Below are 16,002 nucleotides of genomic sequence, written 5' to 3'. Positions count from 1 at the left end.
ATGCGACTCAGCAACACACAGGAGTACATTCCTGAACACGCTACAACATGGAACAAACCTCATGGTATGCTAAATGAGAGAGACCAGACACAAATGACTGTATATTGTGAGGCCGGGCACGGTGGCTGAAAGATAAATTTCATATAAAAGGTTTAGATAGTAGGTAATAAAGGTACTCCCCTTATTATTTTCCAAAGGTAGCATCCATAGAGAGAGTTACATCTTCAATCAATTCGTGGACAGATCTGAAATAAGGTCATTCAGAGAAATCAGGAATGGCTGAAGGTACATCTTATTTTAGGAAGAACACTGTAGCAGGCAAAATGTGTGCCCATGAGAGGCAGCATAGAGTTGGAAGGGCTGAGTCGAGTCCAGAGTCCAGGTGGCACTATCTATGTATTAAGATTCTGTTTTCCGGCCGGGCGCAGTGGCTCATGCCTGTAATCCCAGCAATTTGGGAGGCCTAGGTGGGCAGATAACCTGAGGTCAGGAGTTTGAGACCAGCCTGGCCAAGACAGCAAAACCCCGTCTCTGCTAAACATACAAAAATTAGCTGGGCATGGTGATGCACGCCTGTAATCCCAGCTACTCCGGAGGCTGAGGCAGGAGAATTGCTTGAACCCGGGAGACGAAGGTTGCAGTGAGCCGAGATCACGTCACTGCACTCCAGCCTCGGCAACAGAGCGAGATTCTGTTTCAAAAAAAAAAAAAGGCCGGGCGCGGTGGCTCAAGCCTGTAATCCCAGCACTTTGGGAGGCCGAGACGGGTGGATCACGAGGTCAGGAGATCGAGACCATCCTGGCTAACACGGTGAAACCCCGTCTCTACTAAAAATACAAAAAAAACTTAGCTGGGCGAGGTGGCAGGCGCCTGTAGTCCCAGCTACTCGGGAGGCTGAGGCAGGAGAATGGCAGGAACCCGGGAGGCGGAGCTTGCAGTGAGCTGAGATCCGGCCACTGCACTCCAGCCTGGGCGACAGAGCGAGACTCCGTCTCAAAAAAAAAAAAAAAAAAAAAAAATTGATATATAGGGGCCGGGCGCAGTGGCTCAAGCCTGTAATCCCAGCACTTTGGGAGGCCGAGACGGGTGGATCACGAGGTCAGGAGATCGAGACCATCCTGGCTAACACGGTGAAACCCCGTCTCTACTAAAAATACAAAAAAAACTTAGCTGGGCGAGGTGGCAGGCGCCTGTAGTCCCAGCTACTCGGGAGGCTGAGGCAGGAGAATGGTGGGAACCCGGGAGGCGGAGCTTGCAGTGAGCTGAGATCCGGCCACTGCACTCCAGCCTGGGTGACAGAGCGAGACTCCGTCTCAAAAAAAAAAAAAAAAAGATTCTGTTTTCCAAAATCTTCCTGGGTAAGGGGTGGCAGAGTGCTGTAGGTGGGAAAACCCATCCAAATTCCCTCACATTGATAAGACAAAACACTGGCTTTGGAGGGAGGTGGGCCAGGTTTGAAATCAACTCTGCCTCTTGCCAAAGTTTTAAATATTTTCAACTGTAAAATGGATTTATTGCTACTTGACCTGACAGTGTAGTTCTGAAGACTGAATGAGAGACATATAAGGCAAGTGTACACATTGATGAGGCGACCACACTCCACTGCTCATGCCTTCTGGAGATTCTCTGCTTGTCTCTGGCACAGGGGAACTGCAATTCACCAGTGTACATATGCACACGCTCCTTTAAAGGAGTCATTTCACATTTCTTTCCAAAGCTTCTCACTGTTTGGCCATGGTTCTTGAGTATCATTTTGTGTTTTTGGTAACTGTGCAGTGGAGGAGTAATGAAATGATGGTAATGGTCCATGTAGAACCTCCTTCGCCCTGTGATCTGCCCGAACATCAAATGGTGCAGAACATCTAGAAAAAGGTACTACAGAAAAACGTCCTCAATGTCCTCAACTAAGTTCCAGTGTTTGTTTCAGCTCATCTATGCCACCTGCAGCTCAACCAGCGTTTAAAGACTCGCTGTTCAATCTCAGATATTTCTTATTTGCGCCTATGAGAGAGGGGAAAATATACCACCAAGAAAACATTACAGATTGACATAAAAAAACTTTCCTTTCTCCCTCCTTAAAAAAAAAAAACAAAAAAACCCCTACAGGGCTGGGTGCAGAGGTTCATAACAGTAATCCCAGAACTTTGGGAGGTCAAGGCAGGAGGATCACTTGACGCCAGGAATTCAAGGCTGCAATGAGCTACGATCGTGCCATTGCACTTCAGCCTGGGCAACAGAGCAAGACCCAGCCTCAAAAAAAAAAAATTACATATTCTTGGTATATAATTAAAAATACAGATAAGAAAAAGCAAGCAATCTCTCAAATGCTTACCATCCAGATATAATTATATAAACATTTTAAAGTTGTTCCTAACCTTTCTTGTGCAACACAAGCATGTATTAATATTCTGTGTATGCAATATATACCCAGACACTAGAGCCAGACTACCTGGGCTCAAACCCTGTCTTGCCACGTACATCTGTGAGATCTGGTAAACTGGCAGGATGACAGTATATTCCTCAGTGTTCTTGTGAGGGGCAAGTGAGTTAAACACACCCTCAGAACTGTGCATGGCATAGAACAAGTCCTTGACAAATGAGAGCTACTGTTCCATGTCAGGACGGGAATATCAGAAACACCATGTCCTTTCCTATCTGTGCACATACACAGCACACACACACGTGCATGCCTAACTACTGATATGTGTATAGGCCTGTACTGTGTGAATATGCGAAGTTCTTATGTTGAAACACACAAAATGGGATCCAATTTAAGGTAATCTGTTTTTTCATGTATCAGGACATTTGCATATAAGTATAGATCTCTCACCATTTTAGTGGCTAAAATACTATGCTTCTATATAGATACACCATACTATGTACACTGTGCAACTGTGAATCACTTAGATTGTTTGCATAATTGTTTTGAGCTGTATTTGTCAGTTATCTAATCCAAAAGCAAGCCAAATAACGATCAGAAAAGCAGCAGTCCGCAGATCAAACAAAGACTATTTTCCATCCTTTTGAACTTCAAGTTAGTGAAGTGGTTTATTCAGCCCACTCAAGTCTAGTTATGATTTAAGTCAGACCATATAATTTAATACCTGCACATTAAAAACAGTGACATTATCATTTGAGTACAGATTTTATTTAACAAAAAGGCAACATGATTCTTCCAAAATACAAATCACTACCACCTTTAAAGCTCCCATTCCAACCCTGCAGATATGTATGCACGTTACTGTGCTGTTAGCCCCTCACACATTCCAGGTGGTCCCTGAAGGTGGGGCTTTGGCACTGCAGGGATGCAGGGAAACCTCAGGTGAAAATCCACATCCGAAATTCCTTTCCAATTCCACACTCCAATCAGTGCAATGTGGCATGACAGGGAGGATCTGGGAGGTACATTCAGAGTAGAATCCCTCAAAGTCACAGGCTTTCATCATCATACATGCTCCAGCCACGAATCTTTGTTTTTTTGGGGGGTGGGGCCATGAGTCTTTGCTCAACAGGTTTGGAGAGATGATCGTAGATCTGAGATGAGCCAATAACTGGCCTGTCCACGAACTCCACAGCACACAGTTCTGGACCATCACTGCTGCAGGGTGCGCGCTCCAGTTCCAGCACGGTGATGGTGTTTGGGGCTGAGGTCATCAGGATGTGCTGGGGCACAAACAAGGTCAACTGAGGGCCCCGGGCTGGCCAATAGCGGCCAAGGTTAAAGCCATTAATCCAGACCTGGCCCTGGAGGGAGAGAGAGACAAAACCATCAACCCCAGATGCAGCGAAAGCCCTGAGGAAGGTGGGGGCCCTGATGTAGGGCAGGTCAGCAGCAATGGAGGAAAGAAATGCCCCCAGAAAGGTGGGGCTGACAGCCAGGCCCATGCCAGCCTTGGTTTCAGCTTCCTGCTGAGATAACTGGCCAAGGTGGGAACAAGGTGGATGGGGGATAACAAAAACTTGCCCCAAAGACCCACCCCTGCTTCAGGAAAATACAGGTTTGGTGCCTCTGACAGACTTCAGTGGCCACAGATGTCAGTACCAGAGAACAGTGTGGAAGTTTCTGAATTTCATCCCGGTTCCAGGGTGCTGCCTGTCCCCACAGACCAGCCTCTCCCTGACTTTTCTGTACACAGAAGACAACTGCTGAACTGCTTCCTTAAATAGATCTTTTCCTTCTTCATTCTCTTTTCTTAGAGGCAGGTCTTGACCTCACTATCTGCTGCACACCCGGTGAACACAGGGCACATAGGACTCCAGGGCCTGCATCCTGAGGTCAGACAGGTACCAGGAGTGGTCCCCAAAACAACCCCTCAAGAGGGATACGGGGTTTGGGTGAGGGAGAGGAAGAGGCTCATCCAGTTGGGTATCTACATTACTGCTATGTTTTAATGACTCTTACAGGGTGTGGATTCCGTTTGGTTCAGGAGCAGAGATGATGCTATAGGCTGCAGAAACAATCTCTGTGAGTAGGGGAAGCTGCTTCCCATAACAAAACTGAAAGTGGAGGATAAACTCCTAAAAAACAGGGACCCTGTTTAGCTTTGTCTACACAGCCTCTCTATACGTGCTAAAATTTGCTTAAAGGGGCTGAGTGCAGTTGTTCATGCCTGTAATCCCAGCACTTTGGGAGGCCAAGACGGGCAGATCACCTGAGGTCAGGAGTTCGAGACCAGCCTAGCCAACATGCTGAAAACCCGTCTCTACTAAAAATACAAAAGTTAGCCGGGTGTGGTGGCACATGCCTGTAAACCCAGTTACTCAGGAGCCTGGGGCAAGAGAATCACTTGAACCCGGGGAGGCAGACGTTGCAGTGGGCTGAGATTGCGCCACTGCACTCTAGCCTGGGTGGTGACAGAGCAAGACTGCGTCTCAAGAAAAAAAAAAAAATTGCTCAAAGATAAAGGCAAGGATCAACAGTTGGCTAAATAGATGGAACGTTCTATTATAAAGAAAGAAAGTGAAGAAGGGGAGATCACATATATGCAAAAGAAAGAGAAAATCTGGGAGAGGAAAAGAAAACATAAAGGGAGAAGGAAGAGGAAAGAGGAATGGAACAAGGGACGGAGGCAGGAAAGAAACTGCAACCCGCAGTGGCCCAGATATCCTAGGAGACAGCTGGGAGGAGGCCCAGCTATGGCTGACACCTGCTGAGCCCTAATCCTCATCACGTTCTGCAACACTACTGCTGCTGCTCACCCCAGGGATCCTCAGTCTTCTTATGTTTGGGTATTTTTCAGCCTCCAAGTGTCCCCTTTATTTTAGATCCTTCTGAATTTCCTACCTGGGTTCATATCTGTGTCCTGCCACTTACTAGCTGTCTGACCTTGGACAGGTCTCAACTGAATTTTTCATACCAGTCATTGGGGACAATGATGATGAAGGAACAGTGTGTGGCCTGTAAGTGGTAGCACTCCTTACACGATTAAAGTGAAAAGATATTGGTGTTCACATGCCTACAAAAGAATGGGGTCCGTGATTAAAAACCACCTGTCTGTTGGATTAAGTCATTTAGAAAGAGGACGACAGTTTCACAGTTCTCAGAACTATTTCACTCTTGTTTTTACGCTGGGATATGTTATCTCATTCCATCCTAAAAGGTATATACAATGACAGCTTCACCAGGTTTTTATCAGCTTAAAATCTGCCGGCGCCTTGTTTTTGCAGTATTAGAGAACAGTAGCACTTTACTTTTGCGGTCAAGGGGGAAGACAGAGAAGTGGGAGGTCTTCGTGAGCAGCACCTGAGGAATGGCACGCATGACTACAGGCTTCATGCTATGCTCAGGACACAGGCCAAGTCAACTCCTGACCAAATAGCAGGTGATCAGAGTGGAGGTTTGGTCCTTTCTCAAACCTCAAGTTCCATTTCATAAGCATCTAAGAGATGGGCCCTCATTCGCTGGGTGGACTGTGCACCTGGTAGGTAAGCTGGGAATTGTTTTCCCTGGATCCCCTTCCCTGGATGGTTCTGGATAAGTGTTGGTCAGAAGGGGCCCTTGCTTGAGATCGGGAAGGTGGAGGGAAGCAGCAACCATTGCTCTGGGTGCAGTGGTGCAATCCTGGCTCACTGCAGCCTCCACCTCCCAAGTTCAAGAGCTTCTTGTTCCTCCGCCTCCTGAGTAGCTGGGAATACAGGCGTGCACCACCATGCCCAGCTAATTTTTGTATTTTTGGTAGAGATGGGTTTTTGCCGTGTTGCCCAGGCTGGTCTCCGACTCTTGGCCTCAAGATATCCGCCCACCTCGGCCTCCCAAGTATTGGGATTACAGGCATGAGCCACCAAGCCTGGCTTTTTTCTTCTTCTTCTTCTTTTTTTCCTTTTTGAGGCAAGGTCTCACTCCAGACACCCAGGTTAGAATGCAGTGGCACCATCAAGGCTCACTAGTGTCAACCTCCCACATAGCTGGGACTATGGGCATGTCCCACCGTGCCTGGCTCATTTTTGTATTTTTTTTAGAGATGGCGTTTCGCCATGTTGCCCAGGCTGGTCTCAAACTCCTGGTCTCAAGTGATCCTCCCACCTCAGCCTCCCAAAGTGCTGGGATTACAGGCGTGAGCCACCACGCCTGGCCATGCACATGTTTCTTACAGGAGGGCAATGCTAGGAATGGAATTGCTGGGTCATGGGATATGCCTGTGTCCAATTTTAGTGATACTGTAAAGAGTAGCTATTTTTTTTTTTTTTTTTTTTTTTTTGAGACGGAGTCTTGCTCTGTCGCCCAGGCTGGAGTGCAGTGGCCGGATCTCGGCTCACTGCAAGCTCCGCCTCCCGGGTTCACGCCATTCTCCTGCCTCAGCCTCCCGAGTAGCTGGGACTACAGGCGCCCGCCACCTCGCCCGGCTAGTTTTTTGTATTTTTAGTAGAGACGGGGTTTCACCGTGTTAGCCAGGATGGTCTTGATCTCCTGACCTCGTGATCCGCCCGTCTCGGCCTCCCAAAGTGCTGGGATTACAGGCTTGAGCCACCGCACCCGGCCAAGAGTAGCTATTTTTTAAAAAAGTGTGAAGGAGGAATTGAATTTTCATATGTGGTTAAAAATGAACATTCTTTTTTTTTTTTTTTTTTTTTTTTTGAGACAAAGTCTGGCTCTGTTGCCCAGGCTGGAGTAAGGTGGCGCCATCTCGGCTCACTGCAACCTCCGCCTCCCGGGTTCACACCATTCTCCTGCCTCAGCCTCCTGAGTAGCTGGGACTACAGGCGCCCGCCACCATGCCCGGCTAATTTTTTGTATTTTTAGTAGAGACAGGGTTTCACCGTGTTCGCCAGGATGGTCTCGATCTCCTGACCCTGTGATCTGCCCGCCTCGGCCTCCCAAAGTGCTGGGATTACAGGCGTTAGCCAGCATGCCCAGCAAAAATGAACATTCTTATAAAGAATATTATACAAGGCCAGGCGTGGTGGCTCACATCTGTAATCCCAGTACTTTGGGAAGCCAAGGTGGGCAAAACACTTGGGGTCAGGAGTTTGAGACCAGCCTGGCCAACATGGTGAAACCCTGTCTCTACTAAAAGTACAAAAATTAGCCAGGCATGGTGGCGGGTGCCCGTAATCCTAGCTACTCAGGAGGCTGAGGCAGGGGAATTGCTTGAACCTGGAAGGTGGAGGTTGCAGTGAGCTGAGATTGCACCACTGCACCCCAGTCTGGTGATAGAGCAAGACTCAGTTTGAAAAAAACAAAACAAAACAAAACAAAAACAATGTTACACAAGAAGCTACTGCACTGGACTACAGCGCTAAGGTATGGTGAGATCCTAGTGGCTTCATCATTAGACCATGATCTCTCCATTTCTCTCCATCCTCGCAGCCTGACTTCCAGAGCGAGTCATAAATCAATGTTGTCTTAGACTGCTGCGGCTTCCTCATAGTCTCCTGACTCTATTAACTCTAGAATCTAGGCTCTGCATAGCTGCCAAAGTGAAAATAGGATGCTTTTCACACATTTCTGTTTCTAACCTCCTTCCTGTGGTCCACAGCCCATACCTTCACCCTTTCCTCCTTGTCTCTGCCGCACTCCCCCTTGCTCACTCCACTCTCCACTACTTTTCTTTCTTTCCTTTTTTCTCTCTCTCTCTCTCTCAGGCTATGTTGGAGTCCAGTCGCTATTCACAGCCACAATTCTAGCACAATACAGCCTTCTGCCTCAGCTTCCCAAGAAGCTGGGTCTTCAGATGTGCACCACCACACACAGCTCCCCAATTACTTTAAGTTAGTCTCACTAAGGCTGATATCAGCTCGTCACCATGCGCGAACACTATTCACCTTGACCTGAAGCCTTCTCATCACTCAGGCAGGGCCACGATCCTCCTCCTTAATGCTGGGTTTTCCATTCCAAGTCACTCACTATCCTTTAATTTTTTCTTTTTCTTCTAGTTATTATCATGATTTGAAATTCATATCTTCTGTTTGATGACTAGTTTAGGAGCTATTTCCAGCTATAACACAGGCTTTAGGAAGGGAAAGGCTTTGTCCATTTTGTTTGAGGCGAGATTCTCCACATGCAAGAGAGTGATACTCAATATACACTTAGTAGCACTCATGGCTGCTGATACTTGTTGATAATTTTGCCAAGAAAAGATTCACTGAAGAGGTGACGTGAAGCCCTTCTGAAAGAGTTCTTTACGTTCCTCTGCTCCCAGTTCAAGAGTTTTAAAGAATATTGTTCACTCAAAGAAAAACATTTGCCTTCCCTCCTTGATTAGAACCAATGAAAAACACATTAATATAATTTAACTTTAAACATTCTATTTAAAAAAGATATACATTGATCTTTATTTCTCTTTAAAAAGTTATGCTTTTGCAATTATTTTTGGTGGGGAGGTATGCACGTGTTGCTGAATATGATCTAAAAGTTGATACACTCTTAATGAAGTTAGCCCCGTGGGGGCCAAGCATTTATACAGTGAACACCAGTGGTTTCCGGGGCTGCCTAAGGCAGTCTCAGTTAAAACAGTTCCATGACAAAGTGACTTTCTCTGACCATGGCTTGACCCTGGCAGATTCCCCACCCTTTGCTGTAATCACCAAGGCAATAATAATAGTTTCATAAATGTGAGGTTCCTGGAAATGCCTGACCTACTTTTTTGTTGATCAGACAGATTCATGTGTTTGTCTGTTTTAAACTATCTGGATAAATGGAATTTAAAACAAAAGTTTTGTTTCCTTCCTTCCCCTCCCTCCCTCCCTCCCTCCCTTCTGAGACAGGGTCGCACTGTGTCATTCAGACTGGACTGCAGCCGCACTATCATAGCTCACTGCAGCCTCAAATTCTTGGACTCAAGCGATCCTCCTGTGTCAGCCTCCCGAGTCGCTGGGACTACAGGTGTGAAACTATTTGTCGGGGGAGGCCAGCACGTGTTGTTGTTAGCCATCATGGCCAGCTAACTTAAAAACCATTTTTTAAAATAGACATAGAATCTCACTATGTTGCCCAGGCTTGTCTCCAACTCCTGGCCTCAAGTGATCCTCCTGCTTTCACCTCCCAAAGTGCTGGGATTACAGGTGTGAGCCTCTGTGCCTGGTCTTACTATTGTTTTAAGTTGTAGTTTAAAATTTTCCAAAAATTTTTGGGAGCTCCTTTAAAAGCAACAATAAGCTTAGGGTGGATGCTGCCTTTGTCACTCTCTGAAAGAAAACATGTACACACTTGCAGGACTTAAAATGGAAAAGACAAAGGTACAGTTAGTTCCCAAAGTTAGAGGCTCTCACACACACAGCTCATGGATCACTGTGATGCTCACCTGGGAGAAAGAGAAGAAAAAGAGGAGAATTGAAAAGAAAAAAGGTAAAAGCCTCTCACAGGGCTTGCTTAGAAATAAGATGTTAAATAGATCTCACTGAAATACACAGGAGAAGATTAATTCTCCCCTTCCTTCAGAACCCCAAAGGGCTCTGCAACTTCCTCTTCAGTCTTAGAGTAATAAAGTTAAATCACTTTATGGTTTCTCTATATTTTGGGACAGATCCAAACAGAACTGAAGCCATCAAATGCATACAATAATAGCATAAAACATAGATCACTTCTCATCAAATCCCAAATAAAAATTCTTTTTCCTTCTCAACTCCCAACAGTTCCACCATTGCTAGACCTTTTTAATATAATGCTCACCTAACAACAGTCGTCAAACCACCTCACATATCTGGAACCAAGCTAGGAACTGATAAGCAAAACTACTGCCTTATGTCATACTTTTTCTAAAGTTCACAACCTAAAAATTGTAGGAGACCTTCTTTCACTTCTAGCCTATTTACTCATCTACAAAAGTTCTAAGAAGTTTTGTTACTAAATTAATATAATATTTGTTGAGAGAAGTCTGATGGTCTAGTTTCAAAGTTCACGGGACTTGTGACTGGAAACAGTGAATTAGATGGAAATAGTGGGTCTTGTAGGATGTAAGCGTAATTACAAATTAGATAAAAAAGAAGTTTAACAAGCATATCAAATTTAGGATGAAAGTAGGGTCCAGTAGTGTTAAGACCTGTGGCATATTGAAAAGATGGCCCCAATTCTTAGTGGTTCCGTCTGTCAAGAAGTAGAATCTGTCTGGGCATGGTGGCTCCCTCCTGTAATCCCAGCACTTTGGGAGGCCAAGGTGGGTGGATCACCTGAGGTCAGGAGTTCCAGACTAGCCTGGCCTACACGGTGAAACCCCAACTCTACTAAAAATACAAAAATCAGCCAGGTGTGGTGGCACACGCCTGTAATCCCAGCTACTCAGGAGGCTGAGGCAAGAGGATCGCTTGAACCCGGGAGGTAGAGGTTGCAATGAGCTGAGATTGCGTCACCACGCTCCAGCTTAGGCGACAGAGTGAGACTCCATCTCAAAAAAAAAAAAAAAAAAAAGGAGTAGAATATGTTTCTCCATTCCTTGGATCTGGCTGGTCTAGTGACATATTTTGGCCAAACAACGTGGAAGAAGTGACATGTGAATCCTGACTTGGGCCTTAAGATGCCTTGAGCATTTGCATTCTTTCTTTGAACACGGCTCAGTCGCTATGTGAACAAGCCCAGGCTAGCTTGCTGGATGACGAAATAGACGTGGTCTCATCTTCTCTGTTGCCTCAGCTGACAGATGGCTAACACCCAGGTGGTCATGCCCAGCTGAGACCAGCAAAACCACCACTTGGTCTGCCAATACTTAAAATAGTGAACCAAATAAACTGCTGCTGTTTGAATCCACTAAGTTTTGGGTGACTCGTTACGCAGCAGAAGCTAACTGATACACATCTCCATGGTCAGAAGGTGCCTAAGCATGCTACTTTTCAGGAAAGTGAGTGACCTTTAAAAACTCAATTTAAAAATAGTAGAGCCATCCACTACTTAGTTCTGCTTTCACTGATCAATCACCAAATCCCATCGGGGCTTCCTCAGCCATGTCTGTGCCTTTCTCAGGACGGCTGAGAACAGCTGGCTGAGAAGACACCTGTGAGCACTCAGTACAGTGGCCAGCACAGCAGATGTGGCTGGTACTGCTATTATTTCCTGAACCTGGACCGCCCTCCCTCCCTACTGCCACACTCAAGTCCGGCTCTGTTTCTTCTCCCTGGACCACTTCTCCAGCAGAAGAGCAGCTTTCAGGGGTAACAGGGAGAGAGTTCTGTTTTATACCTATCAGGCTGGAGGTGCCTATGAGACCCCCAAAGGTGGGCTCCAGAGTCTTGTAAGAGCGGAGCTGGAAAAGGAAACGTGAGCAAGTCCAGCACATCTGTGAGAATGACATCCCCCAAAAGTGTAAAAAGAGAGCCCAGGACCAAGTCCTGAGGACTGCAACATAGGAGCTGAGAGAGAAGCCTGAGAAGGAACAAAGAGAGGGAGGAAAACCAGGAGAAGTTTGGGCATGCAAGTCAGGAGAAGCGATCCTCCCACCTCTCACCGGGTAGCTGGGACTGCAGGTGCCACCATGCCCCTATAACTATCCTAGAGTTATCTGGGGCACCATCCTAAGTCGCCTCATTAGCATAAACCCAGGTGTGACTGAAAGGGGCTAGTTACAAATAACAAAAGACACTCCTACCACTCAGAAAATGCCAAGGGTTTTAGGGCCCTGGAACCAGGGACAAAGACCAAATATATTTCTTATTATACTATTCCCTTGAAAAATGTCAGTCCCTCTGCACAAAATGTCCTTCCCACTAGGTGGACCAGACCTTTCCCGGCAATCTTAGGCACTTACAATTTCCTCCTCTCCAAGGCCCAACTGCATGGTTTACAGATCTCTTACAGACTCTTATAATTCTCTTGGGCTCTGTCTATACCTCTATCTCTCCAAATGGATTGAGACCAAGTGACTAACATGGATAAGGTTTTAAAAGATTTACATACTCTTTGGTGGCATCATCGTGTCTCACTGCAGCCTAGACTTTCTCAGCTCAAGCAATCCTCCCATCTCCCACCAGGTAGCTGGGACTACGGGTGCGTGCCACCAGGCCCAGCTAATTAAAAATAAATTTTTGTAGAGATGAGGTCTCATTAAGTTGCCCAGGCTGGTCTCAAACCCCCGAGCTCAAGTGATCCTACCACCTCGGTCTCCCAAAGGGCTAGGATTATAGGTGTGAGCCATCGCATCAGCCAGAAAATTTCAAAAGCAAGATGTAACAAATAGTTAAAAGAAGGAATTTCTTTCAGCTATTTATTGTACATTGTTTTATTTCATAATTATTTTACATCTTGAAGGTGGGATAATTTATCTTTAAAATACAGAATTACTTTTGATCAGTATTCTATTTTGATTCTTGGCTCTTTAAAGCATAATTTTGGTTGAGGAAAAATGGGACACTATCCCACTCACTACCATGCTCTGTCATGCACCTAAACCTACCACAAAATGTTAAAGGCTGGAAGGCTGCATAGGATATTGACATGAGACTTATCCACACCCATCTGAAAGAGAGGTAAATAGCAGAAGCACTGCTGTGCTGGCAGGACATGACATTTCAGGTTTGGCATATAGCAGGGGTCCCCAAACCCCAGGCCACAGACTGGCCGCGGCCTGTTAGGAACCAGGCCACACAGTGAGAGGTGAGTGAGCATTACTGCCTGAGCACCACCTCCTGTCAGATTGACAGCAGCATTAGATTCTCATAGGAGCAGGAACCCTATTGTGAACCGTGTACATGAGGGATGTAGGCTGTGCCCTCTTTATGAGAATCTAACTAATGCTTGATGATCTGAGGTGGAACAGTTTCATCCCCAAACCATTCCCATCCCCTCTTACCCCCCACAGCCCATGGAAAAAGTGTCTTCCACGAAACTAGTCCCTGATAACAAGGTTGGGGACCACTGGCATACAGGACACATCGCGGAAAGCACTGGAGGAGAACGCTTCCTGTCTAAGGGACTTTCTCGTCAGATAAGAACTCAGTGAGGTCAAAGCGTTGCCCTGTGTCTCCTGGACAGAGCAGAACATGCCTGACCCCTTTCTACTGAAGTCCCAGTTGATATTCATTCACATTTGGCATTAACCAGAAAGCCACATCTGACTCAATAAAGCCAGTGTAAACAAAAGTGATTTTTTTAATCTCATGAATCGCCCTTATCAGTGACTTTGCCCTCTAAATCAAGGTAGTTTCTTTACAGTGAAATGAATAGGAAGAGCATAGAGTCCTGTGCCAGGGGCTTTGACAAGGGCCTCTCCTGATGAAGGATGTGGGGGTTAGTGCACAGCCTTAGAAACAGCTGGGGCTTAGGGATCATTTTGTCCACCCCCCACCACAACGGCCAGCTCCCTGCATTCAAACTATGTGCTAATGTGTTCATCCTTTCAAATGTCAGAGCTTAGCACTCAGTGTGGGAGTGTGATCTGCCTGTTCTGAGGTGGCTGATCATTTAGAAGCTCCAGAGCTGGCCTGGGACTGTCCTCGGCAGCAGGGACCTCTGTACACCGAAAGCAGAAGCCACATCAGTCCTGTGTTAGGTAGGACGTGTGCGTACCCTTGGACCTTCACACCCATTCACTCCAAAGTCCACAAACTTCTTGGATGGGCCTTTGTGTGTGTGTGTGTGACTTTATTGACCTAGAATTCATATACCATACAATTCAGCAGTCTTTAGTATACTACAGAGCTGCACAACCATTACCACGGTCAATTTTAGAACATTTCATCACTCCATTAAGAAGCCCTGTACCCTTTAACATTCTCTTCCCATCTGACCAACACTCTCTTTTCCCTGCTCTAGGCAGTCACAGATCTTCCTGTCTACATGAATTTGCCTGTTCTGGACATTTCATGTAAATGGAATCATGCAACATACAGTCCTTTGTGACTGGTGTCTTTCATTAGCCCAATGTTTTCAAAATTCTTCCATGTTGTGACATGTATCAATACTTCATTTCTTTTTATTGCCGAATCATATTGCATTGTATGGATGTAGTACATTTTGTTTATTGATTCCTCAGTTGATGCACATTTGGGCTGTTTCCGCCTTATGGAAATTATGGATAATGGTGCGATGAATACTTGTGTACAAGTTTTTGAGTGGACATATGGATTAGATGGGCTTTCGGGGGTCTGAACCCTTTGACACATTCACAAATACTGTGTGGAGATGTACTTTCAAGCCTGGAGATGCAGAGCATTCATCAGACTGATCAAATAAGTAAAGAGCCCCAGCCTCGATAATGAGTACGAGTTTCTCGCTGGTTCTCAATACCACCTGCTTTTTCACATGGGGCTCAGGTACCTGTGCCACTGAGCACTTCTGTACCTCCTACAAGTTACTTAGCTCTCTAAGCCTCCAGCTACTCATCTGCAAACTGGAGATAATGATCCATCTACCACAGGAGCCTCTTTTGATGGCTATGGAGATAGTGTCTATAAAGTGTTGAGCAGAACTCCTGGGTCAGTAACTCTTGCATGTGACACCTTTATGATTTGATCAAGATGAACGTCCCTCTGACCTCCAACATGTCCTAGTTTCCATTTGTCTCTACTGCATTAGGAGGGGAGGAAAAGAGGGATCGAGGGATCGAGGGATCGAGGGAACAAGAACATGCTTGCTAGCTAAAGGGGAAGATCCAGGGAGGTCTTTGTTTTTAAGTCCTAGAGCTCCTAGTTACCGCTTTTTGGCTGAAAAATGGGACTTGGCAGAAAGATGGAAAGGGCTGACAAAATGCAGGTAGGGGAAGTATGAGAACAGGGTCTTGGCCTGGAGGAAGACAGTGGGGAGGGGATTCAGAACTCAGACTTCCTCCTAGATACCACTGGGCAGGAAATGAGGGCGGAGGCAGAGAGATAAATCTGACAGGAAGCTGAGGGAACAAAGGAGTTACACCTGATAGCAGTCAAGGAGGATGAGGTCTTCAGGTGGCTTTAGGAGGGTGGTGAAGGTTGAAAAGGCCAGTGGGGCAAAGGAGCAGAGAGAGACCAAGGACTGCTGAGCAAATCTGAGGGCTTCTGGAGGCTGGCAACAATGAGGGGATGGTAGCCACGATGAATGCGCTAAGAAGCCCCTCAGCTGTGCTCAGTGACTGGTGAACCAGCAGAGATGCCAGCAGTGGATCTACATGGAGGAGGAATGAAGGAGGCAGAGTAGAAAGGCAAAGGGGCAAGGCGGGAGGCAGACTGATGGCTCTCAAAAAAAGATCACGGTAGCCGGGCGCAGTGGCTCACGCCTGTAATCCCAGCACTATGGGAGGCTGAGGTGGGTGGATCACCTGACATTGGGAGTTTGAGACTGGCCTGACCAACATGGAGAAACCCCGTCACTGCTAAAAACACAAAATTAGCTGGGCGTGGTGGCGCATGCCTGTAATCCCAGCTACTCGGGAGGCTAGGCAGGAGAATAGCTTGAACCTGGGAGGCGGAGGTTGCAGTGAGCCGCGATTGCGCCATTGTACTCCAGTCTGGGCAACAAGAACGAAACTCAGTCTTAATAAAAAAAAAAAAAAAAAAAAAAGATTGTGGTAAGGCCTAGGCTTGGTAGAGGAAGAACTGTAGCCTTAATGGTGGAATGTTTTAGGTCATTAATAAGATTTAAGGCTGGGTGCAGTGGTTCACGCCTGT

General features: G+C 46.3%; 1 protein-coding gene across 2 annotated transcripts in view; it reads right to left on the bottom strand.

Annotated features, from left to right (window-relative positions):
• Positions 1–3,132: 3,132 nt before the first annotated feature.
• GLB1 (galactosidase beta 1) overlaps positions 3,133–16,002 on the bottom strand; it is a 110,295-nt gene continuing 97,425 nt past the window's right edge. For both annotated transcript variants that reach the window (XM_028843605.2, XM_077991360.1), the window contains exon 16: positions 3,133–3,744. In XM_028843605.2, coding sequence (XP_028699438.2) covers positions 3,430–3,744 — 315 coding nt within the window. In that variant the 3' untranslated portion in view covers positions 3,133–3,429. The remainder of the gene's footprint in view (positions 3,745–16,002) is intronic.

Source organism: Macaca mulatta, chromosome 2 (assembly GCF_049350105.2).
Source record: "Macaca mulatta isolate MMU2019108-1 chromosome 2, T2T-MMU8v2.0, whole genome shotgun sequence".
In the NCBI taxonomy this organism is placed as follows: Eukaryota; Metazoa; Chordata; class Mammalia; order Primates; family Cercopithecidae; genus Macaca; species Macaca mulatta.
Note: the sequence above shows the minus strand (reverse complement) of the source record. Positions and strands in the feature narration are given on the sequence as shown.